This window comes from Oryzias latipes, chromosome 5 (genome assembly GCF_002234675.1).
Source record: "Oryzias latipes chromosome 5, ASM223467v1".
Taxonomy (NCBI): Eukaryota; Metazoa; Chordata; class Actinopteri; order Beloniformes; family Adrianichthyidae; genus Oryzias; species Oryzias latipes.
In genome coordinates, this window is record NC_019863.2 from 10,134,192 (window position 1) to 10,160,465 (window position 26,274).

General features: G+C 39.8%; 1 protein-coding gene across 2 annotated transcripts; it reads left to right on the forward strand.

Moving 5' to 3' along the window:
- The first annotated feature begins 977 nt into the window (after positions 1-977).
- On the forward strand, positions 978-25,484 carry LOC101161796 (protein phosphatase 1 regulatory subunit 1A). 2 transcript variants are annotated; one of them, XM_023954883.1, is made up of 8 exons: positions 981-1,108; positions 1,308-1,399; positions 8,357-8,417; positions 21,768-21,805; positions 21,898-21,961; positions 22,187-22,369; positions 23,220-23,348; positions 24,532-25,484. In XM_023954883.1, the coding sequence occupies exons 2-8, from the start codon at positions 1,319-1,321 to the stop codon at positions 24,606-24,608; spliced, it is 633 nt and encodes a 210-aa protein (XP_023810651.1). In that variant the 5' UTR covers positions 981-1,108; positions 1,308-1,318; the 3' UTR covers positions 24,609-25,484. The 2 variants fall into 2 exon arrangements, with proteins under 2 accessions (XP_011473162.1, XP_023810651.1); XM_011474860.3 differs by having other exon boundaries at positions 978-1,399; positions 21,774-21,805.
- The last annotated feature ends 790 nt before the right edge of the window (positions 25,485-26,274 follow it).

Below are 26,274 nucleotides of genomic sequence, written 5' to 3' on the forward strand. Positions count from 1 at the left end.
TGTGCAACAAAAGGATAAAAAAAACTGGAGAATTTGACACCCATAAAGAAAAAAAATGTTTTGTTGATTGCTGATGTTTTAGCTGATAATAATAATAATAATAATAATAATAATAATAATAATAATAATAATAATAATAATAATAATAATAATAATAATAGGTTGTTGGATATGTTTTCACTCTTTATATTCACATGTTGTATGTCCATTAAAGCCATACAAACACAATCGTAACATTTTGAGCACAATTCCACAGGATTAAAACTAATCAAGCTCAGTAATTTTTAAATCCCCGTCCACCAATTTTTTTTTTTTAAGCAGCAGGCTTTGCAGAGCTGTGACACCATATGCTCCTGGGTTGGTGTCAGGTATCAGGACCCAGCAGACGGGTGATGTGGGGACCCTCACACCAAGATTGGATCAATAAAGACTGTGCAGACCAGGAAGGATGAGGGAGGAAAAGGTCATCCAGAGATTTACTCAACACAGACAATCCTTTCATAGTTTTTCATTTCAGACATGTACCTGTTTGCCACTTTAACTATATGATAGTTGCATTAACAAAGTTTAGCGATATTTAAAACTATTTAAGAAATAGATGCACATAAAAGATTCAGGTTAAAGGGAGAAATGCAAGAAATATGTTGTTTTCAAAAAAACATTTGAGGCTTTGGTTTCACTCAACCAGTTAAAAATCTTCAGCGGATCTAAAAAAAAACATGCACATAAAGTAACTGTAAACCTTTAGGCATATGTGTGTTGGAGAACTTAGCAATCCACTTAAAGCAAATAAAGAAGGATGCTCTGAAGCATTTCTGTAGGGATGGAGAGAGTACATCTGTGTCATCCTCTCTCTGCCATCTGTGTGGGAGCAGCTGCAGACCAGCCTTGAGCTCACACAGCCAATGCAGTCAGAGAAAGCTAAAGCGAGGGAGGGTCTTTGCGTAAAAGAGAGTCTAGCTCAGCGAATGGGAGTAAAGGAGAGGTTTCCCTGGCTCAGAATGCCCTTGCGTGAGCTCTGCGAGCTTGGAGTGGCAGAGAGGGAATACAGAAGAGAAGCTGGGATACACACACCGGCAGCTGCTGAGGATAGGATAGAAAAAGCAAGGTGATTCCAAATAGGTGTGATAGATATAGTGATAAAATTTTAAAAAGTCAATACAGAGCATCAAGGAATTGCTTTTTTCTTGGACATACCTGGAAACCACTTATTTATTTCTGCAGCCACCTTCCCTGTCTTTAGAACAGACTCCCTTATCTTTTGCATTGCCTTGGTCTCCTTTTTCGCCTGTACTCTCCTGTGACAGACACTGCCACCATGGAAACTGGGAGCCCGAGGAAGATACAGTTCACCGTCCCCCTACTGGACACTCACCTGGACCCAGAGGCAGCTGAACAAGTAAGGAGGAGGGGAAACAAGAGGAAGAAATGTGGAAGCTCAAATGAATTAACTCTTCATTTGTGTAACAGTCATATTTGGGAAAGGGATAAACGAGAAGGAAATCAAGAAATGAGTACACCTTTGTGATCATTTCATCAAAAAAGATCCGTACTACAAGTCAAAATGAAAATAAAAAGAGTGTATGAGATGCTTTGGCATACCTTCGAGCAAAATCCCATTTTCAGCATCCATCTGGATGTTGTGAATGCAGCTCTCTTGAGGGCAGACTAAAATTAAAGTGACCATTGTGGAGGATCCTAAAATTGTGGGATACCTCAGTCGTGATAAAAACGATGCTACAGTTGATTTGCATCTGTTCCCCGTAGAGATAACTAAACTCTGAGCTGCAACTGAAGTTTAATAAACCAGATGGCTTTAGCTTAGGAGCCTTTGGATTTCTAGTTAAATAGAGACAGATGTTTAAATGTTCTATATTTTAGAACATTTATGACGTCAAAGCAAAAAAAAAAAAAAACTACGGGATGGAAAACCTGGACGTTGTAGTTGTACCTGTGGAGAATACAGTGTGAAGATGTGTCCTATTTTTTTGTTTTATTAATACAACACAAACAGAATGGGTCATTCATAATAAATGAGTCCTGAAAACGAGGATTTAAGCACGGATTTTGGAGTCTTTCTCTTCTGTTTCATCATTTTCTTCCTTTGTCTCTTTCAGCTGTTGTCTATTGAATGCTTGCAGTCAGCTCATGGTGTTTGGGATTTTGTGATGTTTTTACGTAAAGTGTTTCAGTTGGGTAAATGATTTTTTGTTTGAAAATGAACACAATTGTGAGTTTTTAACACAAGCAGCAGCGATTGGAGCAGTTTTTATTTGTTGATTTATTGATTGATTTCATTGTAGGAAAGTGACTTTGACTCGTTTTACAACTGTTTCATTGATGAATCAAATGGACGAAAGAGACACCTCCTGTCTAAATTGCAGGCATTACATTTATGAAAACTGCCTTTGAAAGCAAGAAATCAGCTATTTGAGAGCACTCCAGAAATCTTCATCTTGACTGTCCTGCTTTTAAAGAGTGTATTAGGAAAAAGACATTGAGTGGAGGAAAATTGTTCAGGTTAAATTATTACTGGATGTGAGAGTGTTGGTTTCTGCAAGCTGAGCAGCAACATTAGTAAGACTTTTTTCTTTAATTTATGGTTCCCTTTAAGATAAAATTACCCCTCAGGTTTATTTAAAATAGCAGATATGAATGCATGATGTCATTGGACACTGACAAGCTATTGAATGCATGTACATGTGAGGTGAAGACTACCTTTATTTTAAATCTGGTTTATGCCCAGTTTGGGCTGGGAAAATAATTATAATCCACAGCAATTTTGCAAAACTAACCAAACACATTTAAGTAAACATTGAATTATCAAGAATGTGGTAGAGTAAAAAAATATTTTTTTAGGCCTCTATATACCTTTTTTTGAAAATTGAGGTACAATGTTGTGCTTTTACCCAAAGCAAACTTACATTTAGTTTTAATTTCAATGACATTATTTGCTTCCAGTATTTTAAGCCAAAACTGCACAGTCAGTCTTCGTACGTGTTTTATTTAACTCAAGAGCATCTGTGCAGCAACAACAAAAGGCAAACGTTAGCTTTGGAAAATGTCTGCAGCTTGGTCATTCACACTTCATTGATTTCTTTCAGCATCCTAATAAACCCGGCCCCCTGAACCATGTGGGGCTCCATGTCTTTTCCAATATGTGTCAACAGATCTGTAATTTACTTCCACTATAACGTTGGAAAGTGGGGCAGATCATGTTAGCTCTGCCTTGACTTTGGAGCCGAGACAAGAACTGAGACAAAATCTGAGACAAAGCCATTTTTTCTTAGAAATTCAGAAAAATAATGGATAAAGTGAGAAAATTTATTTTCTTTTATAAAATTGATAAAAAAAATTCTTTTATCAATGGAGGTTTACAGTATTTTATGTGAAAACACATTAAAATAAGTCACAACAAAGTAATTTAAAAATGGAACTTCACTCAATTACTGAGAATAACTTCTGTGAATGAACCACAATAGATTCTGGCATTTATTCACAACATTTGCAATGATGCTGTTTGGTTGGTTGTCATAAACAGGCTTTGTAAATCTTGGTTCTCCATGCTATGGTTTGGAAATGTGAGCTTTGCAGACAATATCCCTCTGCCTGTTCTGTTTGCTTCTGGTTGTCAGGGAGCTGATGTACTTTCTCTACGTTTATTTAGAAAAATGTCTGATCCCAAGATAGCAAAGTTTAATAAAACCTTCACTACACACTTCTTAACAGCTGATCTTCTTCTTCTTCCAAATCATCTTATTTTTCTTCTAAAATAAAGCCTATAAGCTATATGTTTTGATTGTTTGTATAGGACCTGTGATTGGCTAACAGGGGACACTTCACCCCAACACCAAGGCAATAAATTGAAGGTTGTGGTTTTTATTAAGTCAACGTCAGCACACTCTCTGAGTCAAAGGAGGAAAGACAATAAGGACGGTGAAAAAGACAAAGCATTGTTAAAAGGTGAGGAAGAGGCTGCAAATACAACCTAAATAAAAGCATTGATGCGCCTGTTAGAAAAGCCACTGCAGAAAATTAAGCAAATCGCACCAGAGTACAACTTTTCCCAAGAATCATTTCAGCTATCCATGTGTTGGAGAAAAAACAAAGGTTGACTGTGTGCAAGTGTTTAAAGTCCCACTCCAATCATCTGTTGATCTATCGTAAAAGTGTTCCCTGTAGTCTTTTTATTATAATGAAGCTGTTTTTAGTCAAAATCAAAAAACTTGTGTCGTTTTCTAGGACATATTTTTTTTGCAGGTCATCAGAAATTCACCTCTGAGTTGTGAGCAGGACTGTTGGCGTGGAGTAAACCCACCCCCGATTCCTGTCATCCATTTGTTTACGCTCTCTCCCGCTAGTTCACAGCCCCTCACAACCCTAACCAAACATTACCAGTGCAACAATAATGGTGGGCAATATTGAAGCTATCCCGCCGTTCAGTTTTGAGCCAGACACCAGCTTAGACAAGGAAAAAAAAGACGTACATGGATCTATTTGTCTGCAAGTGGATGCATCAGAATGGAACCTTTTTTGTCTGCTCCTGTTTCACAACTGTTTGAATAAAGAGATACCGGTACTCATAAATGCAGTTTTAATCTTAATTTTCTTTAATTATGTATTCCATCATGAAAGAAATGTTGCAAGAACCTGTTCAAAACACCAAAAACATGATTTTCATCTGAGTGAAATAAAACGTCAACTTTCTTTGCCTAAACGTGGTGGATTTCACAAGTAAATTCATAGAGTAAAGACACTACAGACTTGTTCAACCCTACATTTTCCAGTTGAGGGAATTTGACCCACGCAGCAAGAATATCAGGCATGTGCTGCCCACCCATCAGTCCTGAAGGCTGTTGTTGTTGTCTGTCATGTGAAGTGACGGAACTGCATTCTAAACAGACCGTGGGTTGAAAGCAGCATGTTCAATTGAATGGGATGCATTAAACACTGCAAGTTTTGCAAGCAGTGGATCAGAGGGTTTTCTCTCCTGTCAGGTTAAAAGAAAAACAATGACTCTGATTTAAATCACTTATGCAGCACTGCAGTTCATTGTGCTTTAACTTACTGGACTTTAAAAACAAACGTCAGGATGAAACACAGAAAAAATACTCTTTAAGAATATTTAATGCATTTATATTTTTTCAAACTCGGCTTAAGAAATGTATATTTATTTGCTGTTATACTGACTTAATTTGCAAATCTTGCATAATATGTAGAATTGTGGAAAACTTTTATCACCTCTTTTGTTGTGTGTTTTTTTTTTTTTACTTATAAAACCTAAAAAGATTATTTTAAAAGGGCAGTTTTTCAATTTGATATGAGCAGATTTTTATTTTTCGGCAACAAAATTAAGTTAGTAAACACTGACTTGAGAAAAGACAGTTATAATGCCAAAAACAAAGAACAAATCCAACAGAATTCAACTAAAAAACTGACTTGTGAGAATTGTGAGAGAAGCTGCTGTGATATTTGATCAGGACCACAGGGGTAGTTTTTATGATTTTTTCCCCCTCCCAAACTATATTTTTAACTACATACAGAGAGAACAGACCTTCTTTCATCTTTTTGTACTAATAACCAAATTAGAAGTCTCTGTGAGTTGCCTGCAGGATGAAAAATGCATCTGCATGAACACTACATATTGTACTGCTTGTGGGTGTTTGCAAACAAGGCTTGAGAAATTTAATCTTGTCCCCTTCATGGTCTTTGGGCGCAGTGCTCGATTTAAGCATCCCCAGCTTTTTCAGTCAGTACTTTTTATAAATATCTGAAAAAGATTTTTTTATTCAGAAAATCTGACCATGAGCACAGAGAACCAAAAAAAAAAAAAGATATCTCAGACAGGGGTAAAGGGAAAGGGTTGTGTTTTTACAGGGAGGCAATTGTGAGTAGCTGACAAGTGTTTCAGGATGAGTTCAGCAATTCTCAGTCTTATATTGACACAAGTCACAACCTCCGGCTGCTTGTTAGTGCCATTTCTCACTCACACCTCTCCTGTACCCCACTGTGGTGCATTCAAGGACAAGAAAACCTTTTTCTGATTGGAAAGACACAGAGCGACTGCAGCAAACCAGCACAGACATCTGTATTGTATTTAAGGCCATTGTGGCATTTAGCAGAAGGGCAGCTCATGTAAGATGTTTTGAAGATGAATGCAGGGAAGCATATTGAGATGATTAGGACACATGGAGAGGAGGAACAGTGATTAAGTTGATAAAAGAGGCCAAGGTTGGAGCGACCCAGATAACTGAAGAGGAGGTCCGTGGATGTAGTAAAGAAGGACATGAGGGAAGCCGGTGTAAGTGATGGAAATGCAGGGTTAAAAGGAGGCAGGTGATTTGCTGTGGAAACTTCTGTAGGTAGCAGCCGAAAGGCCAAAGCTACATTAACATCGCCCTCAAGCGTCCACTTCCAATGAAAAGTGGAACATGTATTTCGGGCTTCAGCGTTCAAAAGTCTTGCGTTCATGCGTAGCTGGGCACATTTTTAAGAGGGCTCTTGGGCTCTATGGAAAAATCATACAGCAGTGTAATGTGAATTGAAAGTTTAAACAGGTCAAACTTTGACCAATCAGGGACTCAGCTCTGGTGGTGACGTATGGATTGCGTCCCTTTTAATTCATGGAAGTGCCAACTGCTGGAAAAATTTTCATAGAGGAGACATTAATAATTGTGGTTAGTGCCTGGGATGGATTTCTATGACACCAAGTCAAGTTTCATTTATCAGAATAGAGATGTGAAAGAAAAAGCCTGGAGCAAGATTTGTGAGAGTGTCCATCTGCTAATCAGTTACAGTCTTGACATTTTTTAGTCTGCAAAAAGCAACTCATTAGTATATCTGTGTCTGCTAATTAGTTTAGCAGAACCAACATATGATAAAAAAAAGCATGAGTCAGATTTACATTTGAAATGACTAAAGTCAGTTAGTTATGACTCCTGTATTTTTTTCTTTTTACCCATAATAACAATAACATTTATATAATAATAAAGTTACAAAATATACCATCTTGTAAAAAAAAGGGACGTTGTTTTTGTCTTAATAATAGTCTACTGTCACACCACAGTATGATTTTTGACTATTTAAGTTCAGCTTTCACTGCTTTGTAAGTGCTTTGTCAGAAAAGATCCATTGGGGAGTGAAGCTGGCAAGACTTTCAGCATTACTCAGCTGGCCAGTCAGCCACAGGGCAATAGTTTTATCTTTAGTATACGTTGAGGTGTGAGGCAGAGCAGCACCATCATTTTTACCTCTTGTGTACACAAACACCACAACTTGAACAGAAAAAAGAAATCTTACCTTTTTATTGTGCATGCACATAACAATCTATTTTAAATGTTTTACTCACAGATGCAGCTTTAATCCTTTTTGCTGCTTTAGGCTGGAAGCAATTTATTAAAATATTAACAATTCAAAAAAAGTAGCTCAAGTTTTTACCAGGAAATCAAGTTAGGAAATTACAACACGTGTAACAGACCCACTCCAATGAAAATTGAGTGTTTGGTGTTTTAACATGCTCTTGTGGCATTTTTCTGATAATAGAGGACATACATTAAGAAATCAGGAGCAGATGGAAACATGCAGTTTGAAAATGAGCTTACTAGTGATGGAGAAAACACGCTGGGCGAGGCACAAGCTGCATGTTCTGCTCTATAACAGGTAGAGAAAAGGGTGGGGGGGTTTATATAGCCAGCAGCCCACAAGTCAGAGGCAAATTTTCCAATGAACTAATGCTGCTCTGCAGAAACTATGTCCGACGACACAGGGTTTTTGATTTTGGCTAAAATTACATAATCGGGATTTTAAAACCACTGGGAAAGCTTTTAAAATAGATCAAAAGATGATCAGAGTGGGACTTTAAGGCTGACAAACATTTCTGGCAATCTAATGTTTAAGTTTAGTCAAAATAAATACAATTGTTCAATTTTTGAAGTTTTGAATCAGCTGCCAAACTCCATTCTCCTGAGTTCTGAAAGAGGTAACAAGTGGGAGATATATCTGCTTTCGTCCAACTCAGCTGTAATGAAAGTTTATCACACAAAACCTGTTTTCTATCAAAATGTGCCACACCGATCTAAGCGTCCTAGGGTTCTCGTTGCATGTGTGTGTGGAAAAGATGGTCTTTGTAAAATGTCATTAAACTGTGGAAACTAATGCAAAAACATGAATCTTCAAAATTTTTGTTTTGAAAAGCTTTAAACTTCAAAATACAGTATGTCTTTTGCTTTGCCATAAGTCTTCTTGAAAATGTACACGTTTGACCTGCTTTCCTGCCCTTTGTGTATCACCATCTCTCTTGCATTTATTTGTGCCTTTTTTTTTCGTCATGGGTAAAGCACACTTTTTTTTTTTGCAGATCAGAAGACGCAGACCTACGCCTGCCACTCTAGTGGCATCGAGTGATCAGTCATCACCAGGTGAGGCATTAAGCTTAGAAAGGTTCAGGAACTATATTATAAGACCAAAGATTTTCAGCGGTTTTTGAGATTTGGTTAAGATCTTTATTTTCTATTTTAAGATATTCTGTCTTTTGGGAACTTTTTGATGTTTTTTTCCCTCCTCATAAGTAATTTTTTCAGCAGTTTTCTTTGTTCATGTGAATTCTTTGATACCATTGTCTGGAGTTTGTCACTGCAAATTCCTAATGACAAGCACTCAGTGAGAGAATATCCAAACTGTCATTTAGACTAAATTTAAACTGCAACGCTTTCCTTTGTTTGTTTTTTCTTTTTTTTTTTTTACAACAGGCTGAAACAACAATAAAGTCTTAGATTCATAGCAAGCAAGTAAATTTTAGCCTTTAATAACAAGAGATCTGTTGCATGAAAGCAAAGCCCAAACAATCCAAACTCTGCAGGATGATTCACCTTTACTTTTACTGCAATGATTCATTTCAGCTCTTGTACAAACCAAATTAATATTCCAGCAGTTAACTCTCACAGAAACAAAAACATCCATGCACCCTCTCTGGAGATCTCTCACGATCAAACAACAGTAGACCCAGGAGTTCTCCTGATGCATGAGTCACATCAGCTTCCCTCCCTGCAATGCTCCACTTGTGTTAGGGTTTGTGTATAAAGTCAGTTTCTGCAGAATCAAGACATGATCAGCAGGGAAGTTGCAGGAGAGGAAATCATTTCCATCCAGAGGGAAAAGACAGAAAGAAACTCTGTTTATAGGGAATGATTATGAGTTGCGTCACTGCGCACATCAAGCACAGAAATTTGCACTTTTGAGAGCTTTGGCTTTGGGTTTTGTGTATCTTGAAAAGCACAGAGATGGTCCCAGATCTAATTTGTGTTGTTTTTTTTCCAGTGATTTGCTTGGTTTCTGTAAATTACTTGGTATTTTTTCATAAGACTTCAATATAGTTTTGAATTAGTTAATTTTAAATTTTTCATCCAGTCAAACTTGAATGCATGTGACGAACAGATACTCCGGGAGAAAAGTCTAAAGTGGCTCACAGCTAAAATAAAAATACATTAACGTAAGGAAGAGCATCCAAGCATGCTTCCTGTGGCACAGCACACATTACAGATGGTTGCACCGTGCAATATTATATTTTAGGATGAGTCATCCTCACTCCAAAGGTTTGTGGGATGCATCAGTGTTATTTCTGTTCTAAAAAATATTATTTTAATTGAATTCATCCAGGCATTTTTACAGAACAGTACAGCACAGTAATTCAATGCATAACAAATGCAACTTCTTCCATTTGGTATGTAATAATGCAAAACCCAGTTTCACATTGATGTTGTTTGGAAATTAAATAAATCATTTTACCAATTTGCAAAAAAAAAAAATTTTAAATCACAAAAAAACGAAGATAGAGCACTTTGAAGCTACGTTCACACCGCCCTCTGTGACATTTATTCAAGTGTCACCTTTCAATGAAAAGTCTATGTAAACGCTTGCCAGAGCTATGCCAGTGTCTACAACCGTTTTGTTTTTTGGGCTCTGTGTACAAAACATTGAACGCGTTTTGAAAGTTAAACCAGGTCAAACTTTCATTCGGGGCCAAGGATTTGATAGTGATATATGGATGGTCTCCCTTTTAAAGTGTAAACCGTTTGAAAATTGATCAGGGAGGAGAAATGAATAATCGTGGTTTGTGCACTGCAAAAATTATTTGACACCAGGTCTTTCATATATCGGAATAGAAACGTGAAAGTAAAAGCCTGAAGCAAGATTTGCTAGAGTTGCACCGCTTCGAGCACCCTTTCCTGCTTGTCCAGGGAACTCCATACACCAGGTGTCTGTTCACAGTTTCAGTGTAGCATTAGGGAGAGAAAACACCAGAAAAGACATCAAACAGGGGAAAAAAACTTACACTAAAACGGAGACTTTGTCTTCACCTTAGCATTCAAGACATAATTTGTTTGATACAACCTTTTTTCTGTTATTATAATTTGTGACAAAAGTATTATTCTGGAAGTGATGCAAACATTGGCTGTATAATAAATGACTGGACCGATTGCATGTTATATCACCGACAGTAAATGGCTTGGCTCCAGCTCCAACCAAATGAAGTCAATTCAGTCGCCATTTTTCCGCGATATGTCCGTCGCCATGTTGGAACCAGATGTTGGTTGGTCGTTGTTGGTCTGAGTGTACATTTCTATGGCAACCACTCTCTCCAATCATGGGTTAGCATTTCAGAAGTGATTGTCAATTAAACGCTACTTTTATTGAGGCCAATTTGGTCAATTTATAACTTAAATAACTTGCACTACAGCAAAAATATCATCAAAAATTAGGATGAGCAAGAACACGTTAATAAATGTAAAATGGAGCGAGAATAGCTGTTCATTTCTCTATAGAAGTATATGGGATTTTTGGGACCAGCGGGTAATTTGCAACGCAAGGGGGGAGGAGTTGCTCAGTCCAGTTCTCATTTACTGTCAATGGATGCAAGTTTATCCAGGGGAGTCTGCAGCAGTGTTTGTTATGTTAGCCTAGTTGTGTCAGTTGTGTTTATTTCTGCTGTATCTTCATAGCTACATGTGAAGTATTTACTGCTTATGGGATTTTTTTTTGTTTGTTTTGTCTTACATGTTGTTGTTTTTTTTCCGTGTTGTTATTAATAAGTATTTTTTTAGGATTATAAATTAAAACTGTCAAAGAAAACACAGATGGGAAACATTCTTGAGGCTGTTGTTTTCTGCATCTTAGCATATTTTTGTTGCAACCTGAAAGCAGGAGCTTAAATTTAGGTCACAGGGGACGCCCCGAGTCGTTTACAACAGATGTAGCTTTCTCCATAAACCTGATTTTACACCTTTTAAAGAGATCAGTATATTCAGATTTAATTTTAGAGTCTGACTTTTTTTGGTTAGAGATTCTTAAAAACAAAACTATGAAAGATCCTGGGCATTTATAACCACTAATTCTTAAACGTCAATGCCAAATTATAATTATTACAAATTATAAAAAAAAAAAAAAAAAAAACAAGATTAGGGATTGTGAATAAAAGTCACAATTTAATTAAGGGCTACTTTGGAAGAGTAACTGAGACCAAAGAGACAGATGCTGAATTTGAGTAGGATGTTGTGCTACTAATGTGAGGGTGTGTGTGTGCATGCGAGAGAAAACTGTCAAAGAGGAGGGGGATGGGGCTGAAAACACATGATGATGAGGGAGAGGAGCTTTGCTGGTGCAGTAATGGTGTGCCACACATCTGAAGAGCCCTTCATTATTAAATGTAAAGCAGATTGCTCTGCCCTGCGCACTGTGAACTCCAAAAGCACAGCTGAGGAACAAAGAGAGCAGAAATGCAAACACAGGGCTGAATTAGACACTAAATTAGAATTTTTGTCTTTGAATGCCTCTAAATCTTTGAAAGGTTTAGTGTCTCCACTTAATCCTGAGGAGACGGAGAAAAGACTCCTGATAAGCACATATCTTGCTTAGTAAATCAAGACATAAAAAAGAAATTATACGAAGACAACAACAAAAAACAGTTAAACATACTTACGTCTATAGATGCAGCACATCATAAAAAAACTTTTGTTTTCCAAGGTATCGTTTAGACATGAGGAGGCAAAATAGGAAAGGACTTATTTTTATTATTACATTCTCAGCATACCTTGCTGATCTTGGCATCCTGAATATTTTTTGTCTTTTTCCTGCAGACTCTCGTTTCATTAGTGAGTTTTTCCAAAAACACACAATAAATACCCACACATAAAATATAGGATGCATGGGAAAATCATTTTCAGCAAAGAGTTATTTTTTTTTTGGCCGCCCCTCTATAAAAATTTCCTTTTTGTTCATCTTATTCAACCAATGCAGGATGTTAAGTCTGGAACACTTTTTTTCTTGAAAATCTTTCAGGGAGTGTTACAATGTCAAATATATGAAAAAAACTGCAAAAATCAGAGCAAATTATCTTATAAAATTCAATTTTCCCAATAACTGCATTGATACCAGGTTTAAGTTTGGAGACAGTTTGGGTTGTTTTTTTATGGAATTCTCCTACTTTTTTCCTGCATTTTTATCTCTTTCTTCAACTGATAGTATTTATTGTTTTGTTTCTGTTTTTATGTTTCACTTGCCTCTTAACTTCTGTCAGATCTTTTTTTCCTCCTAAACCTTCAGGCAAAGAAAAGGAGTTTATCCCTCTGATGTAGTTATATGTTTTTTTGCAGTGTGTTGGATATCTTTTGACCCATTTCTGTTGTGATCAGTGTGACCAGGTGGGCGTGGCTGACTTTTTCCCTGGTGCCTCCCTACATGGCACACCTGATCCTCATCTCATCAAGGTCTTTAAATGCCTGAGCCTGTTGCTTCTCCATGCCGGATTATCACTTTTCCATTGCTCTACATATCTGTGGTTTTCCAGTTTAGCTCCCTGATTCTGCTGCCTGTCCAATTCTGTTCCTTGTCCTGTGAGGAATAAAAACTGTTTAACTGCCCTCGGAGTCAGATTCTGCTTTGGGGTCCTACCGCTCACCTTAACAGAATAATCCGGCCAAAATATGGACCCCGCAGCGTTTGAAGAGGTTAAACATGCCCTTTCGTCCCAAGGGGCCCTTGTTGGACGGCATGATCAAGCTCTCCAGGAAATCATGAACACCCTTCAACATCTTTCCACCGGAATAAATCGTCTCGGCGGTCGCCTGGAGGAGGTCTCGTCTCAACTCACCTCAGGAAGATCCCCGGATCCAGTTCAAGCCGCAGTATCGGATCCAGCCCCGTCACTTGCTCCTCACGTTCTTGCATCATCTCCCCGTGAGCCCTTCATCCCCACTCCCAGCAGGTACTCCGGAGAGATAGGTCTATGCAAATCATTTATCCATCACTGTAGACTCGTGTTCGATCAGCAACCTCTCACTTATTCCTCTGAAAGATCCAAAGTGGCGTTCATCATGAGCTTACTGTCAGGCAAAGCCTCTGCCTGGGCTGTTGCATTAGCCGGCAGTAATTCTCCCCACTGCGACTCTTTGGCTTTATTCACGGCAGAAATGCTCAAAGTTTTTGATCATCCTCTCCAGGAAAAAGACTGGAAATCGCCTGCTCTCCTTACGCCAAGGTCCCGCTTCAGTTTCGGAGTACTCCATTGACTTCCGCATCTCCGCTGCGGAGTGTGGCTGGGATGAAAAGGCCCTCACCGGAATATTTTACCGGGGTCTTAGAGAGGAGATCAAAGACGAACTAGCTGCTCGTGACGAAACTTCCAACCTAGAGGAGTTAATTTCCCTCTCCATAAGGCTGGATAACCGCCTTCGGGAGAGACGCAGGGAAAGAGCAGCTCGACCCTCTCGTCCCGCCAGCTCCTTGCCGGTCACGCCCCTTCATCTGCCGGTGTTCCCTCCACCTGCAACTCAGCGGGACTCCGCGACCACGCCTCCCCAGGAACAGAGCACGCCGCGCTGCAGCGAGGAGCCTATGCAGCTCGGCAGGATGACTCTCACACCTGAGGAACGTCAGCGCCGCATCTACCAGCGGCTCTGCCTCTACTGCGGCCAGTCTGGCCATTTCCGGCCCAACTGCCCCGTACGGCCAAAAGACCGGGCTCATCAGGCTCAGGAGGGGCACTGGTGAGCCGAACCCCTGTGGATCCCTCCTCCAGACGCATCCATCTTCAAGGTACGATCTCATATGACACCACAACATTACAGATCCAGGCTTTAATGGATTCCGGTGCAGATGACAATTTTATTGACTCTCAGTTTGTGTCCCAATCCAACATCCCCACTGAACTTCTACCAAACCCTAAAAAAGTGTTTGCTCTGGATGGTAGACTGTTATCCTGTGTCACTCACCGAACACGTCCTGTGTCCCTGCTGGTTTCTGGCAACCACAGAGAACTGATTAGTTTTAACATCATTTCATCTCCATCCTCTCTGCTGGTGTTGGGTCTGCCCTGGCTTTCACTCCATAATCCACACATAGACTGGTCTTCTCAATCCATAGTTAATTGGAGTCTTTTTTGCCACTCTCACTGTTTACATGCTGCTGTACCACCTGTTTCCACCTCTCCTGAGCCTCCTAAACTTATTGACCTTTCTTGTGTACCATCGGATTATCATGACCTCAGGGAAGTTTTTTCTAAGGACCGTGCTTCCTCTCTGCCCCCTCATCGACCCTATGACTGTGAGATTGAGTTGTTACCTGGTGCTTCTCTACCCTCCAGTAAACTGTACAACCTCTCCAAGCCTGAGAGGGACGCGATGGAGACATATATAACTGAGAGTTTGGCTGCTGGACTCATCCGTCCATCCTCTTCCCCTGTTGGAGCGGGATTTTTCTTTGTTGATAAGAAGGATGGGTCCCTTCGCCCATGTATTGATTACACAGGTCTAAACAATATAACAGTCAAAAACAAGTATCCTCTCCCACTCATGGACTCTGCTTTCAGCTCCCTCCAGACTGCAACCATCTTCACCAAGCTCGACCTCCGAAACGCTTACCATTTAGTGAGAATAAAGGAGGGTGATGAGTGGAAGACGGCCTTCAATACTCCTCTGGGACATTTTGAGTATTTAGTGATGCCGTTTGGACTGACTAACGCTCCAGCTGTTTTTCAATGTCTCATCAATGACGTTCTGCGTGACATGTTGAATAGATTTGTGTTTGTTTATCTTGATGATATTCTGATTTTTTCACGGACTCTTGATGAGCACGTTCAACATGTCAGGCTTGTGTTACAGAGGCTGTTAGCAAACAGGCTCTATGCTAAAGGTGAGAAATGTGACTTTCATGCCTCCAGTGTCAGTTTTCTTGGGTTTGTGATTGAGAAGGGCCAACTCAAGCCAGATCCTGCCAAGATCAAAGCTGTAGAAGGGTGGCCTACACCCACAACCAGGAAGCAACTCCAAAGGTTTTTGGGGTTTGCCAACTTTTATCGGAGGTTCATCAGAAACTACAGCTCTGTGGCTTCTCCCTTGACCAAGCTGACCTCTGTACGAGAACCCTTCTCCTGGTCCTCAGGAGCTGAGGCAGCCTTTATTAAGTTGAAAAATCTTTTTTGTTCTGCTCCTGTACTGTCTCATCCTGATCCTACAGCTCAGTTCATGGTGGAAGTGGACGCCTCAGAATCTGGAGTTGGGGCGGTGCTCTCTCAGCGTTCATCCTCAGATCGGAAGATGCACCCCTGCGCTTTCTTCTCCCGACAGCTGTCTCCTGCGGAGAGGAATTATGACGTGGGGAATCGTGAGCTGTTGGCAGTTGTGCTGGCCTTGAAGGAATGGCGCCACTGGCTGGAAGGAACATCTCAACCTTTCCTGGTATGGACAGATCATAAGAACTTGTCGTACCTCCGTTCTGCCCGCAGACTGAATCCCCGTCAAGCTCGGTGGTCCCTTTTTCTGGGACGCTTCAATTTCACCCTCACTTACCGCCCAGGGTCCCGCAACCTAAAGCCTGATGCCCTGTCCAGGCAATTCGAGCTGCCAGCCTCCTGTGATACTACTCAGGACACAATCCTACCTCACTCCTGTGTTGTCGGTGCTGCCATCTGGGAGGTGGAGCGTGAGGTTGAGAGAGCTCTGAAGGACCTTCCCTCTCCACCTGAATGTCCCACAGGTCTTCTGTTTGTTCCCCCGTCTGCTCGTTCCTCTGTGCTGCAGTGGGGCCACAACTCCAAGGTGGCTTGCCATCCTGGAATACACCGGACTTTGACGTTGCTTAAACAGCGGTTCTGGTGGCCCTCCATATCTGCGGACACACGGGAGTTTGTCCAGGCTTGCTCTGTCTGTGCCCGTGGTAAGGCTTCTCACCGAGCACCAGCAGGTCTTCTGCGACCACTCCCAGTTCCTCATCGACCCTGGTCCCACATAGCTGTGGATTTCATCACTGGCCTTCCACCTTCTGAAGGTAACACAGCAGTCTTGACAATCGTCGACCGTTTTTCAAAGTCCGTCCATTTTGTGCCACTTCGCAAGCTCCCTTCTGCCCTCGAGACAGCCAACCTCCTGGTCCAGCATGTATTCCGTTTGCATGGTCTGCCCCAGGACATTGTGTCAGACCGAGGCCCCCAGTTCACCTCCAGGGTGTGGAACGCTTTCTGTCGGGCCATTGGGGCCACAGCTAGCCTGTCCTCTGGATACCACCCCCAAACCAATGGCCAGACTGAGCGGGCTAACCAGGACCTGGAGGCGGCTTTGCGCTGTGTGGCAGCTACTCATCCTGCTTCGTGGTCAACTCATCTTCCCTGGATTGAGTATTCACACAATTCCTTGGTCTCCTCCGCAACAGGTCTCTCTCCATTCATGGCGTCCAATGGCTATCAGCCTCCCCTCTTCCCCTCTCAGGAAAGAGCCGTGGCCGTCCCTTCTGTCCAGGTCCATCTCCGCAGGGCCCGTCGTGTTTGGCACGAGACCCGGGCAGCCCTCTCCCGCACTGCCTCTCGGAACCGTGCTCTGGCGGACCGCCGCAGGGTCCCAGCCCCGGACTACAAACCGGGTCAGAAGGTTTGGCTTTCCACACGAGACATTCCCCTGCAGTGCGAGTCCACGAAGTTGTCTCCGAGGTTCATTGGCCCTTTTGAGATCGACCGGGTCATCAACCCCTCGGTGGTCCGTCTTAAGTTGCCTGCCTCAATGCACATCCACCCTTCCTTCCATGTGTCTCTCCTGAAGCCTGTCTCCTGCAGTGTTCTCAGCCCTCCGGCCGAGCCCCCTCCTCCCGCCCTGGTCGTGGATGATCATCCGGCGTTTCCTGTTCGCTGCCTTCTGGATGTCCGGCGACGGGGTCGCGGTCTGCAGTATCTCGTGGACTGGGAGGGTTATGGCCCGGAGGAGCGTTCCTGGGTTCCCCGCTCCTTTATCCTGTCCCCTGCTCTCTTTGATGACTTCTATGCCCGTCATCCCGACAGGCCTGGTCGGCCGCCGGGTGGCGTCCCTTGAGGGGGGGGCACTGTTGTGATCAGTGTGACCAGGTGGGCGTGGCTGACTTTTTCCCTGGTGCCTCCCTACATGGCACACCTGATCCTCATCTCATCAAGGTCTTTAAATGCCTGAGCCTGTTGCTTCTCCATGCCGGATTATCACTTTTCCATTGCTCTACATATCTGTGGTTTTCCAGTTTAGCTCCCTGATTCTGCTGCCTGTCCAATTCTGTTCCTTGTCCTGTGAGGAATAAAAACTGTTTAACTGCCCTCGGAGTCAGATTCTGCTTTGGGGTCCTACCGCTCACCTTAACAATTTCAAAAACTTAAATAATTAACTGTCACTGTTATTTTAATCCTCATATTTTTGCTGGATCTTTAACCCTTTCCATTTGACTATTCAATAAGATTTCTACCTTCTTTTACATTCAGGTGTGTGACACGTCCTTTTACGTTTAATCCTCTTGTCTGTCTTGAAAGCTGGGGCATTAGTATTTATTCTGGAATTTATGTCCATCTATGAGTCTTGCTATTTTACGTTGTTTTCAGCTAACTCACAAACTTAAAAGTTTTAAGTTGAAGGCCACAGACTGAAGTGTTTTCATATTGCTGAGATATTAGTGTTAGACGACAGCAATCAAAATTCAGAATCATAACACGGTTATGAATTTCCAGGCATCTGTAAATATGTTGTTTTTGCATTCAAACAATTTTATCTCTTGTAATAAAAAAAAATCTATAACATTCTTGTTTTGTCCTCAATAATTCACACTTTAAGAATTAGAGTGAACAGGAAAACTAGCAGACTGAAAGCAAAAAATGTTTGTGATAATTTATACAAAGAAGCAGTGAAATGGGAGAATTTGAATTATTTTCCAACACAACTGTGGGGCCAGGGTGACATGACTGACCTACCCACAGGCCTTTTCACACAGAGCTCCTTCATCAAGGACTTATTTTTATTCCTAATTAAGCCACATGAGAACAGTGGTACAAGCATAACAAACACAGTTTTAATTCATCTGTTGGAAGTACAGGTCTCATTAATTGTCTCTGTAGAGCCCCACAGTTTGATGGTATAATGTTAGCTTTCTATTTCCACTCTGACAGTTTTTATTTCTGCTTTCATCCTTTTCTGCTGAAATAGGATCATATTTGCATCAGAAGGGCATTTAGTGCTACTTCAGCATAAATGCAGACAAAAAGGACTCTCCCTCTCAAACCGACAGACCCCCCCCCCCCCCCCTTTTTTATATGGTTCTGAAAAAGGCATCTTCTCCATGTTTATTTCCTCTTAGCAACAATACAGACGGGCCACAGATCAAGCAGACTTGCTCTCATCTCTTTTTGTGTCAGTCAGCCGAGTGCAGGACTCACTGTTGCCAAGCAGGACCTTTTGTCATTGGAGTTTCCTCTCACCGTGCAACACAGATGGGCTGTTTCCTGACTGAATGGGGTTCTTCAGTCAAGTCTACTGCAGGATAAGCGCTCACGTCAGTAAAATTTATAACCGCAATCTAATTATCACCACACAGGCATCTCAAACATTTCACAAAATAAGAGTTTAAGCTTTACATTCAATGGTTTCATAATTACACTACTTTATCTAATAAACATGTATTTTATTATGATTAGAAATATGAATAAATCTGCCTGTAAACATCACTTTTGCAATAATTCTCTGCAGAAGGCCATGAACAATTTCCATTAATGCAATATGCCCAAAATGTACGTAGTGGCTTAGTGACATGGCCTTTAAAGACAGGTGCAACTCAGATGTGATTTTTTTTCTTGTTTATTATGCTTTTTTTGGCTGCAGCGTCTTATGGTCCGAAAACGAGTTCAATCAATTTTGCCCACATTATATCTCATTTATGACTGAATACAAGCACGACTGTTATAGTTTTTTATCTATAATGTAGCATTTAAAAGCTAATTGTAGTATGAAGTGTTGTGTTTCATCTGAATGTTAAATCTAAATCTAGAATACACAATCTCATCAGCAAAACTACAATATGAAATCTACAAGTTAATTTTAAGTCTATACAATGAAAAAATTCCAAAATTATTATGTCTAAACGTTAATCAAAAAATTTAATGGTATGTGTTACATCTAAATGTTAAACTACATTTTAATGTAATTCTTATTTTTTGGATCCGAATTATTAGTTTAAATTGCAATTATCAGCTAATTTGAAATCTACTATCTATATGTGTATAAAATTTAATATTTTAAATGGAAAATGTTAAATCTAGGACCTAATATACATTAGGATTTACATTTCCTAGAGCATAAAGTTGACAATTAGATTTTTTTTCTTAGATTTCAACCTATTTTTGTAAGAGTTCAAATATTTACATTGCATTACATTAATCTATAGTCTTTAAATCACTTTTGTTTTTTGTTTTTATTTATTTATTGAGCACATGCAAATGATCATAGCATAAGTCAATAAAACAAAAGAGAAACTTGAATATTTACATTGAAAAGAACAGCAAAACGTGCAGGGAGGTGGAAGAACCCATTAGGGCTGATGTTGAGACCACCCCCAGATGAGCAAAAGACAATGAAGTAAAGAAAAAAGACAGACAAATTTAAATGCCAAAAAATAAACAATTCACACAGAATAATTAGTAGTAAGCTAACAGTCTATTTTTTAATTTGATTTTGTAAACTGACAAAGAGTTTGCAGTGAAACGTAGGTCAGTATGAGTAATCCATGATTTAGGTCCATGCTATCTTGTTGTCCATGCTATCAAAAGCTGTTCTTTTGTAAAGAGGATAAGTGTTGTTTAGGGATCCTGTCTTCTTAAATGATGGTGAATTTAGTATATGAATAAATAAAGGGGCACTTTGTATATTCTATTTCAAGAAAGTTGAATTTCTTTCTCAAATGAGTGAGAAAGACAAAATCAAGCAAAAAGTCTACAGAGTAAACCACCCACCATTTCTGCCTTTCCTTGTTCAGCTATTGGGTTGAAATCAGCAGTTTTGAGAGATTATGTAATCATTCAGTCCTTTGGGAAGATGGTGACGCAGTTCTTGTGTTATGAAGCAGCAAACGATTGCGCAACATTTTAAACCTGAAGGTTGAGGGAACTTTCATGATGGAAAACACGGACAAAAACAAGCAGAACAGGGAAATTGCATACATTATTCAGACAAATACAGAAGTTGATGGCCGGCTCAGTTAAGATTGAATTTAGGAAGTCCACAATGCCATTTCAAAGCCAACAACAAGACACAGTCTGTCTAATATCAGATTAAAGATGTATACTCATAAAAGTAAAGTGTTGTGATTTTCGAGGTTGAAAAATAGTACTTGGTGCCCAGAGAAAAGAGAGTTTAAGGAACAAAGTGTATCACAAAAATTTCAAACTGCATATTGTTAAACTAAGAATAATATTCACACATGCACTCCCACTTACATACACTGTTTTTGCACTGCCTTGGGATGCATATGTTGCCAAGCAACTCGGTGGTGTCCTAGAAAAAGTTCCAAAGCTAAAATGGGCTAATTTGGATGAGTTTTTCAGATCCTCACCATTGATGTTAGTGAACGGATTGACCACATGCCAGTTAACAGATTTTTTTTTCTATTTTTGTCCTCTGATACTGAGACAGCAGGCTCATATTTCACATATTGACTTTTCTACTGGGCTTGCTTTCATCCAGGGACGCTCAGTTGAGCTTCATAATTCATATGATGTTGGCCTTTGCCTTCTTTGTGGAGGAAAAAAAATTCTCTCATTTCACTCAAACCAGTTCCTTTAAGTGAAAAGATGTAGAAGTACTTTTTTGCCCTAAAATAACCTCACTGTCCTAAGAATTTTGCTGCATTTTTGCTTTGTGAAAATCAACATCTAATAAAAATAATAAAACAAACATTGGTTGTGTCAAAAATGACTCAAGCTCTTCTGACTTTTGAGCTTGAACTGCACCAAACATAAAACCCCTTGGGTTTTGCTGTGACAGAAGTCTCCCCAATTTTAAGATAATATTTTTAATAATAATTTTTAAGATAATATACCAGTGAGGTAAGAAGCTTTTACTTATTTCTAGGACGGTTAATTAGAAGACCTTTTAAAGAAAATTTTAAACATCCAGATAACATTAAAAAAAATGAAGTCCTCATGAGCTTCAACTTTTCTAAATAACACATGAATTTGTTGAGTTGTTTAACTGAGTGATGGGAAATTGAGTTGTGCCGCAGAAGTGGAGCAAACTCTTGCAAGTGTCAAATAACCATCAGTTTTTGTCCACTCTGGTCTGCAACGTTTGGATGCACAGCAGTGCATCACTGACAAAGATTTACTGAGCTACAGAACACACGAATAATGTTTATGGGTCTTTCATGGGCAGTTTGGCATGTATTATATTTTTCCCCTTTTAATTTTACTATGTTTGGCCACTAATCGATTGTTTGCTTCGTCCCAGAAATAGATGAAGACCGACTCCCAAACCAGTTGTATAAGGTACTATAATCTGCTTCATGCTTACTGTAGCTCATAGGCAGATATACAACCTTTTTTCATCCTTAGCTGATATGAAGTGTTTTTTTTTCCAGGCAGCGTTGTTGAACTCTCCTCGACAACGGCGAAAAGGACAAAAAGGAACGCCTACAATGAAAGGTAGAGCTTTATTTTCTGTCACAAAATTTGTAATGGTGTGTCACCCTAAACAAAAATGTCCAAACTGTCCTTAAATGAAAAAAAAATTCTGATAACTAAAGCCTCGACGAGTGAATGCAAAATGATTCTTTTTTTTATTTCCAGGAGTGGTGCTTGAGCTAAAACTTATGTGTTGCATTTCTTGCTGAATTTCCACCAACACTTGTGACTGCTGTGTCTCCGCAGAACTGCAGTTCCTGGTAGAGCACCACTTGTACAGGCAGCAGCAGGGAGCAGGGGATGAATGCTCCTCGGAGAGCTGCTTGTCAGATAGACCGAGCCCCGACTCCGTTCCCACCGGAGAAGAGCTCCCAGATGATGATGAGGCCACCGCCGAGGCCTTTGAAAAACTGCGCTGCCAAATGGAGGGTATGCTTGGAGACTTACAGGGATTTCAACTGAGATTGCTCCTTTTTCTGTAAAACAAACCTATCAACATTAAGAATGAATAAATCAAAAATAACGTTTTACTAAAAACACTTTACTAAAGGATTAAAAAAAATAATGGTGCAAACACTCTTAAATAATTTCTTTCAATTAAAGAGTCAAAATATCTAAAACATATTTTATTAAGACCAAAAAAGTGGATTTGTATCAAAGTTCAAATTCAATATTTTTAACTGAATTTTCATCTTGATTATTTTTGAAATGTTTTAAATGATGCTCCTTTAAATAAGCATGTTGGTACATCTGATTTCATCCTTTTTTAGTAAATCAAACAATTTGATATTAGGGTTTTGCTGAACCTGCCCAACATTTAATAGAAAGCTTGGTTAATGTCCATAACTTAAGTGTTTATTATTAATTCATCAATTGAGTATTTTTTGTTTTAAAGATTTAAAAAACGGTTCTTCAAGACTGCAAGGTTGCCATGCTCTTATTAGACTGTTCACCACTAGAGCTACAAATGAAGCTCTACGTCCAGATGAAAGGGCACAGAGGAAGCTGAGAGGAAAGAAATCAATGACCATTAACACCCGTCCTGTGGAGCATGACCCCACTCAGAAATCAGTTTTTAAACATGCTTTGAAGAATACAAAAAGCTCAGCTTCCAAATGTCATGTGGGATTGATTGACGTCAAGCTGCAGGTCCCCTGTTTCGTTTTTTTTTCTTACTCGGTTGTTGGCAGAGGAACTTTGCTGCTTTGTTTTGAGCTTGTCAGTTTTATCAGTGACTCTCCTCCAGTTTATCTTCTGTTTGTGCCTGTCCCCCTTACAGAGTTCTCAAGGGAGAGTTTATTAGACGAGGCCGCTGGACTCAAGTGCCCCCTTCCAAGAGAGAATCAAGAATGTTCCGATGTTGCCAATGTACCTGATCGCTCACCAAATCAAAAGAGCACACAAAAAGGTACAATGAAAACTCAGAATGTTGCCCTCTCATCACAGCCTTCACCCCAAAAAGAAGTGTTGAGAAAAACATCACTTTACTCTGTGAACCCCACTACATCAAAGAATTGACAGACATTTCTGTGGAATTTAAATGTGTTTAAACCTTTTCATGACCCCCCCACCCCCACCCCCCCACCCCAAAAAAAAGATTGGTGATTTAATTTTTTTAATAATTTAATAAGTTTGTGCTCCCAAAAAATGTTAACTTAAGATGTAAAAATATTGACATGAGGGTTCAGAAAAAAACAACCTTAATTACCCACAGTCTCAGATTTGATATTTGCATTTTTAACATGGTGAAACTGTATCAAAAAGAATTAACTATCAACTAATTTTGCATTCTTTCAATACAACAAGTAGTCATTTAAAAAATGAATACAGAAGTTTTGAAAATTTGCTAAACTTTTCCCACCGATAGTGTTTTTGAGACTTCATGGAAGTATCAATTTTGAGCTGAACATGAAAAGCCCTTCTACTGCCCCTATTGGAATGATAATCCACCACAAGGCAGGAAACATGGACCATGGATCATGCTGATTAGAAAGAGGTTTCAGAAATGCCTTTAACTAAAATAAAAGCAATGGTTAAATGGGGCTAATAACTGTAGAAATGTTGTGACAACTGCCACAATGTGGACATTTAGTGTAGTGGACTGAGTTGGGCTGGTTAACTGTTTGGATCTTGCTAACATTATAAGTTCCGGAGTTCAGTGAACACACCAGGCAGAGACGCTGGTTGGCCCTCGGTTCTGTCACTCAACCTGTTGTTGGGGGTTTGCACTGATTGGGTTCAGCTATTGCCAAATAAAGGAATTTGGGAGGGCTGGTGCAAGAAAGAGGGAATTAAGATGTTGGGGAAGTGTTTTTTGTTTTGCTTTGTTTGGTTGCTGATAAAAGTTGTTGGGCAAGCTGTACAGCGTTGGTTACAGCCTACAGTAACCACGAAATAAAGAACCCAAAAACAGAGCGTCTCAGTGCTGGAAAGGGACGCCACAATATGTACATTAACTCTCTTTGAAAACCAGTGCAGAGAAACAATAAGAAGGAGTGAAAATTGCTACTACAAACATTTGCTGTGCCCATTAAATCCAATTGAAGTAATCAATTTTTATGGTGTCTATACTCCCCTCTCTGTGGTTTCAGACACCAAAGCAGGAGCAGCCAGTGCGAGCCAGTCGTCAGAAACGTCAAAGACTTACAGCCTGGAGAAAGACAAATAGAGCAGAGCTCTGAGCGGCAGGATGATGTTCACAGTCTGCGCCGTCAGTCCAACTAAACGCTGACTAAAGATTGTGTCTGCAGATACACTTGATAGAAATGTCAGGGCATCTTTATTCCTCTACAGTCAGGCCTTAGTTTCCACTTTAACAGCAAGTATTTTTTTGGGGGGGGGGAATTCTGAATGAGGGGAAAGTTCCTAAGTTTGTTTGTTGTGACCTTTCCTCCCCTAATCAGATGCTAGCCTTACGTGCAGGAACCAGGAATGGAGTATTTTGTTGTCCATAATAACAAACTTCTATAAAAGACATGCTTACTGTCCCATCTCTATCATTACTGCAGTCAAACTACTTCGTATGCGATTCTTATGTTTGAACAGTGCAACCATTTTTATTTTTTTTATTATCTTCAGGCAATAAAATTTTATTTGTACCTTAAAAAACTGGGGCAAAGTTGTCAATCAACTCTCATTCTATAGACCTATTCAAATTCCTAATTATTACCGTATTTTTCAGCATATAAGTAGCATTTTTTGGCATAGTTTGGCCTGGGGTGCCATTTTTTCTAAACATAATAGGCTCATATAATCATTATTTTCCCACAAACAACTCTGATCGATCTCCTCCTTATTTGTATCAAGACATTTCAATTCTTGGTTAAATTTTCCTTCGTCTGACTAATGCAGCAAGTCATCAAACTGGGTTGCAGAGACACAGAACGACCGCTGACAGACCCGTCATTCCAACGCAACTCCTGCAGTAGAAGGTTAAGATCGCATTAACCCTTGAGCTATCCTTGGCACTTTAACATTGGGAGTTGGGTCATCTAGACCCACTAGACAGTGCGCTGAACCTTTGTTTCTTCAATGATTTTTGATCTTCACTGGTGTTCATGGATTACATGAAATCTTTCCACCTTTATCCACCTTTGTCATGGTAGGGAGAACACGTCAATGTAAGGGTGGGGTCATCTAAGATATCACAAGGGTTAAAAAAAATTTAAATCCAGACATGGAGAAGTGGATGTTTTTGTAGAGCTCTTCACAATAATAAAAAAGGATCTCTCAACATCATCAGTATCTTTTGTGCATTGTAAATGAGAAATGAAGTCCATGTAGAACTGGGGCTAAAGATTTGACGGTAGCTTCTCCAACACGGGACAGGACCGTTTAATTTATGAATACATTTTACGCCTGCGCCTTCTACGCCTGCGCAACTCACACTCTGAAAAATACGGTAATTCAGTCAAACAGAACTGACAGACAGCTTACAGTTCAATATATTGACCATACATTTTGTCCACCATTGTTTTAGACATCTGCATGCAGTTTGGCCTAAAAAAGTCAAAATTAAGTTAAATATTCAATTTAGCACATGTATCTGTAGTACCTAGCAGCTACTTTTACAATGAACACCCACTTTGTGTCAGATAACTGTGATTTTTTTATCACATATGATTAAAAACAGGCATTGACACAGGAGGTGAAGTTTTAATTTATCCACCGAGTAATTAATGCTTATATTTACTTTCATTTATTTGCATTTTGGTGAATACTTGCATATGCAAATACCTGAAAACTCAATAGTGTGTGAACTCTTCCTGTGCAACACTGCATGAGTCCAGCAGGTTGGAGACCAGCAGGCAACACTTCAACAAACAATTTAACAT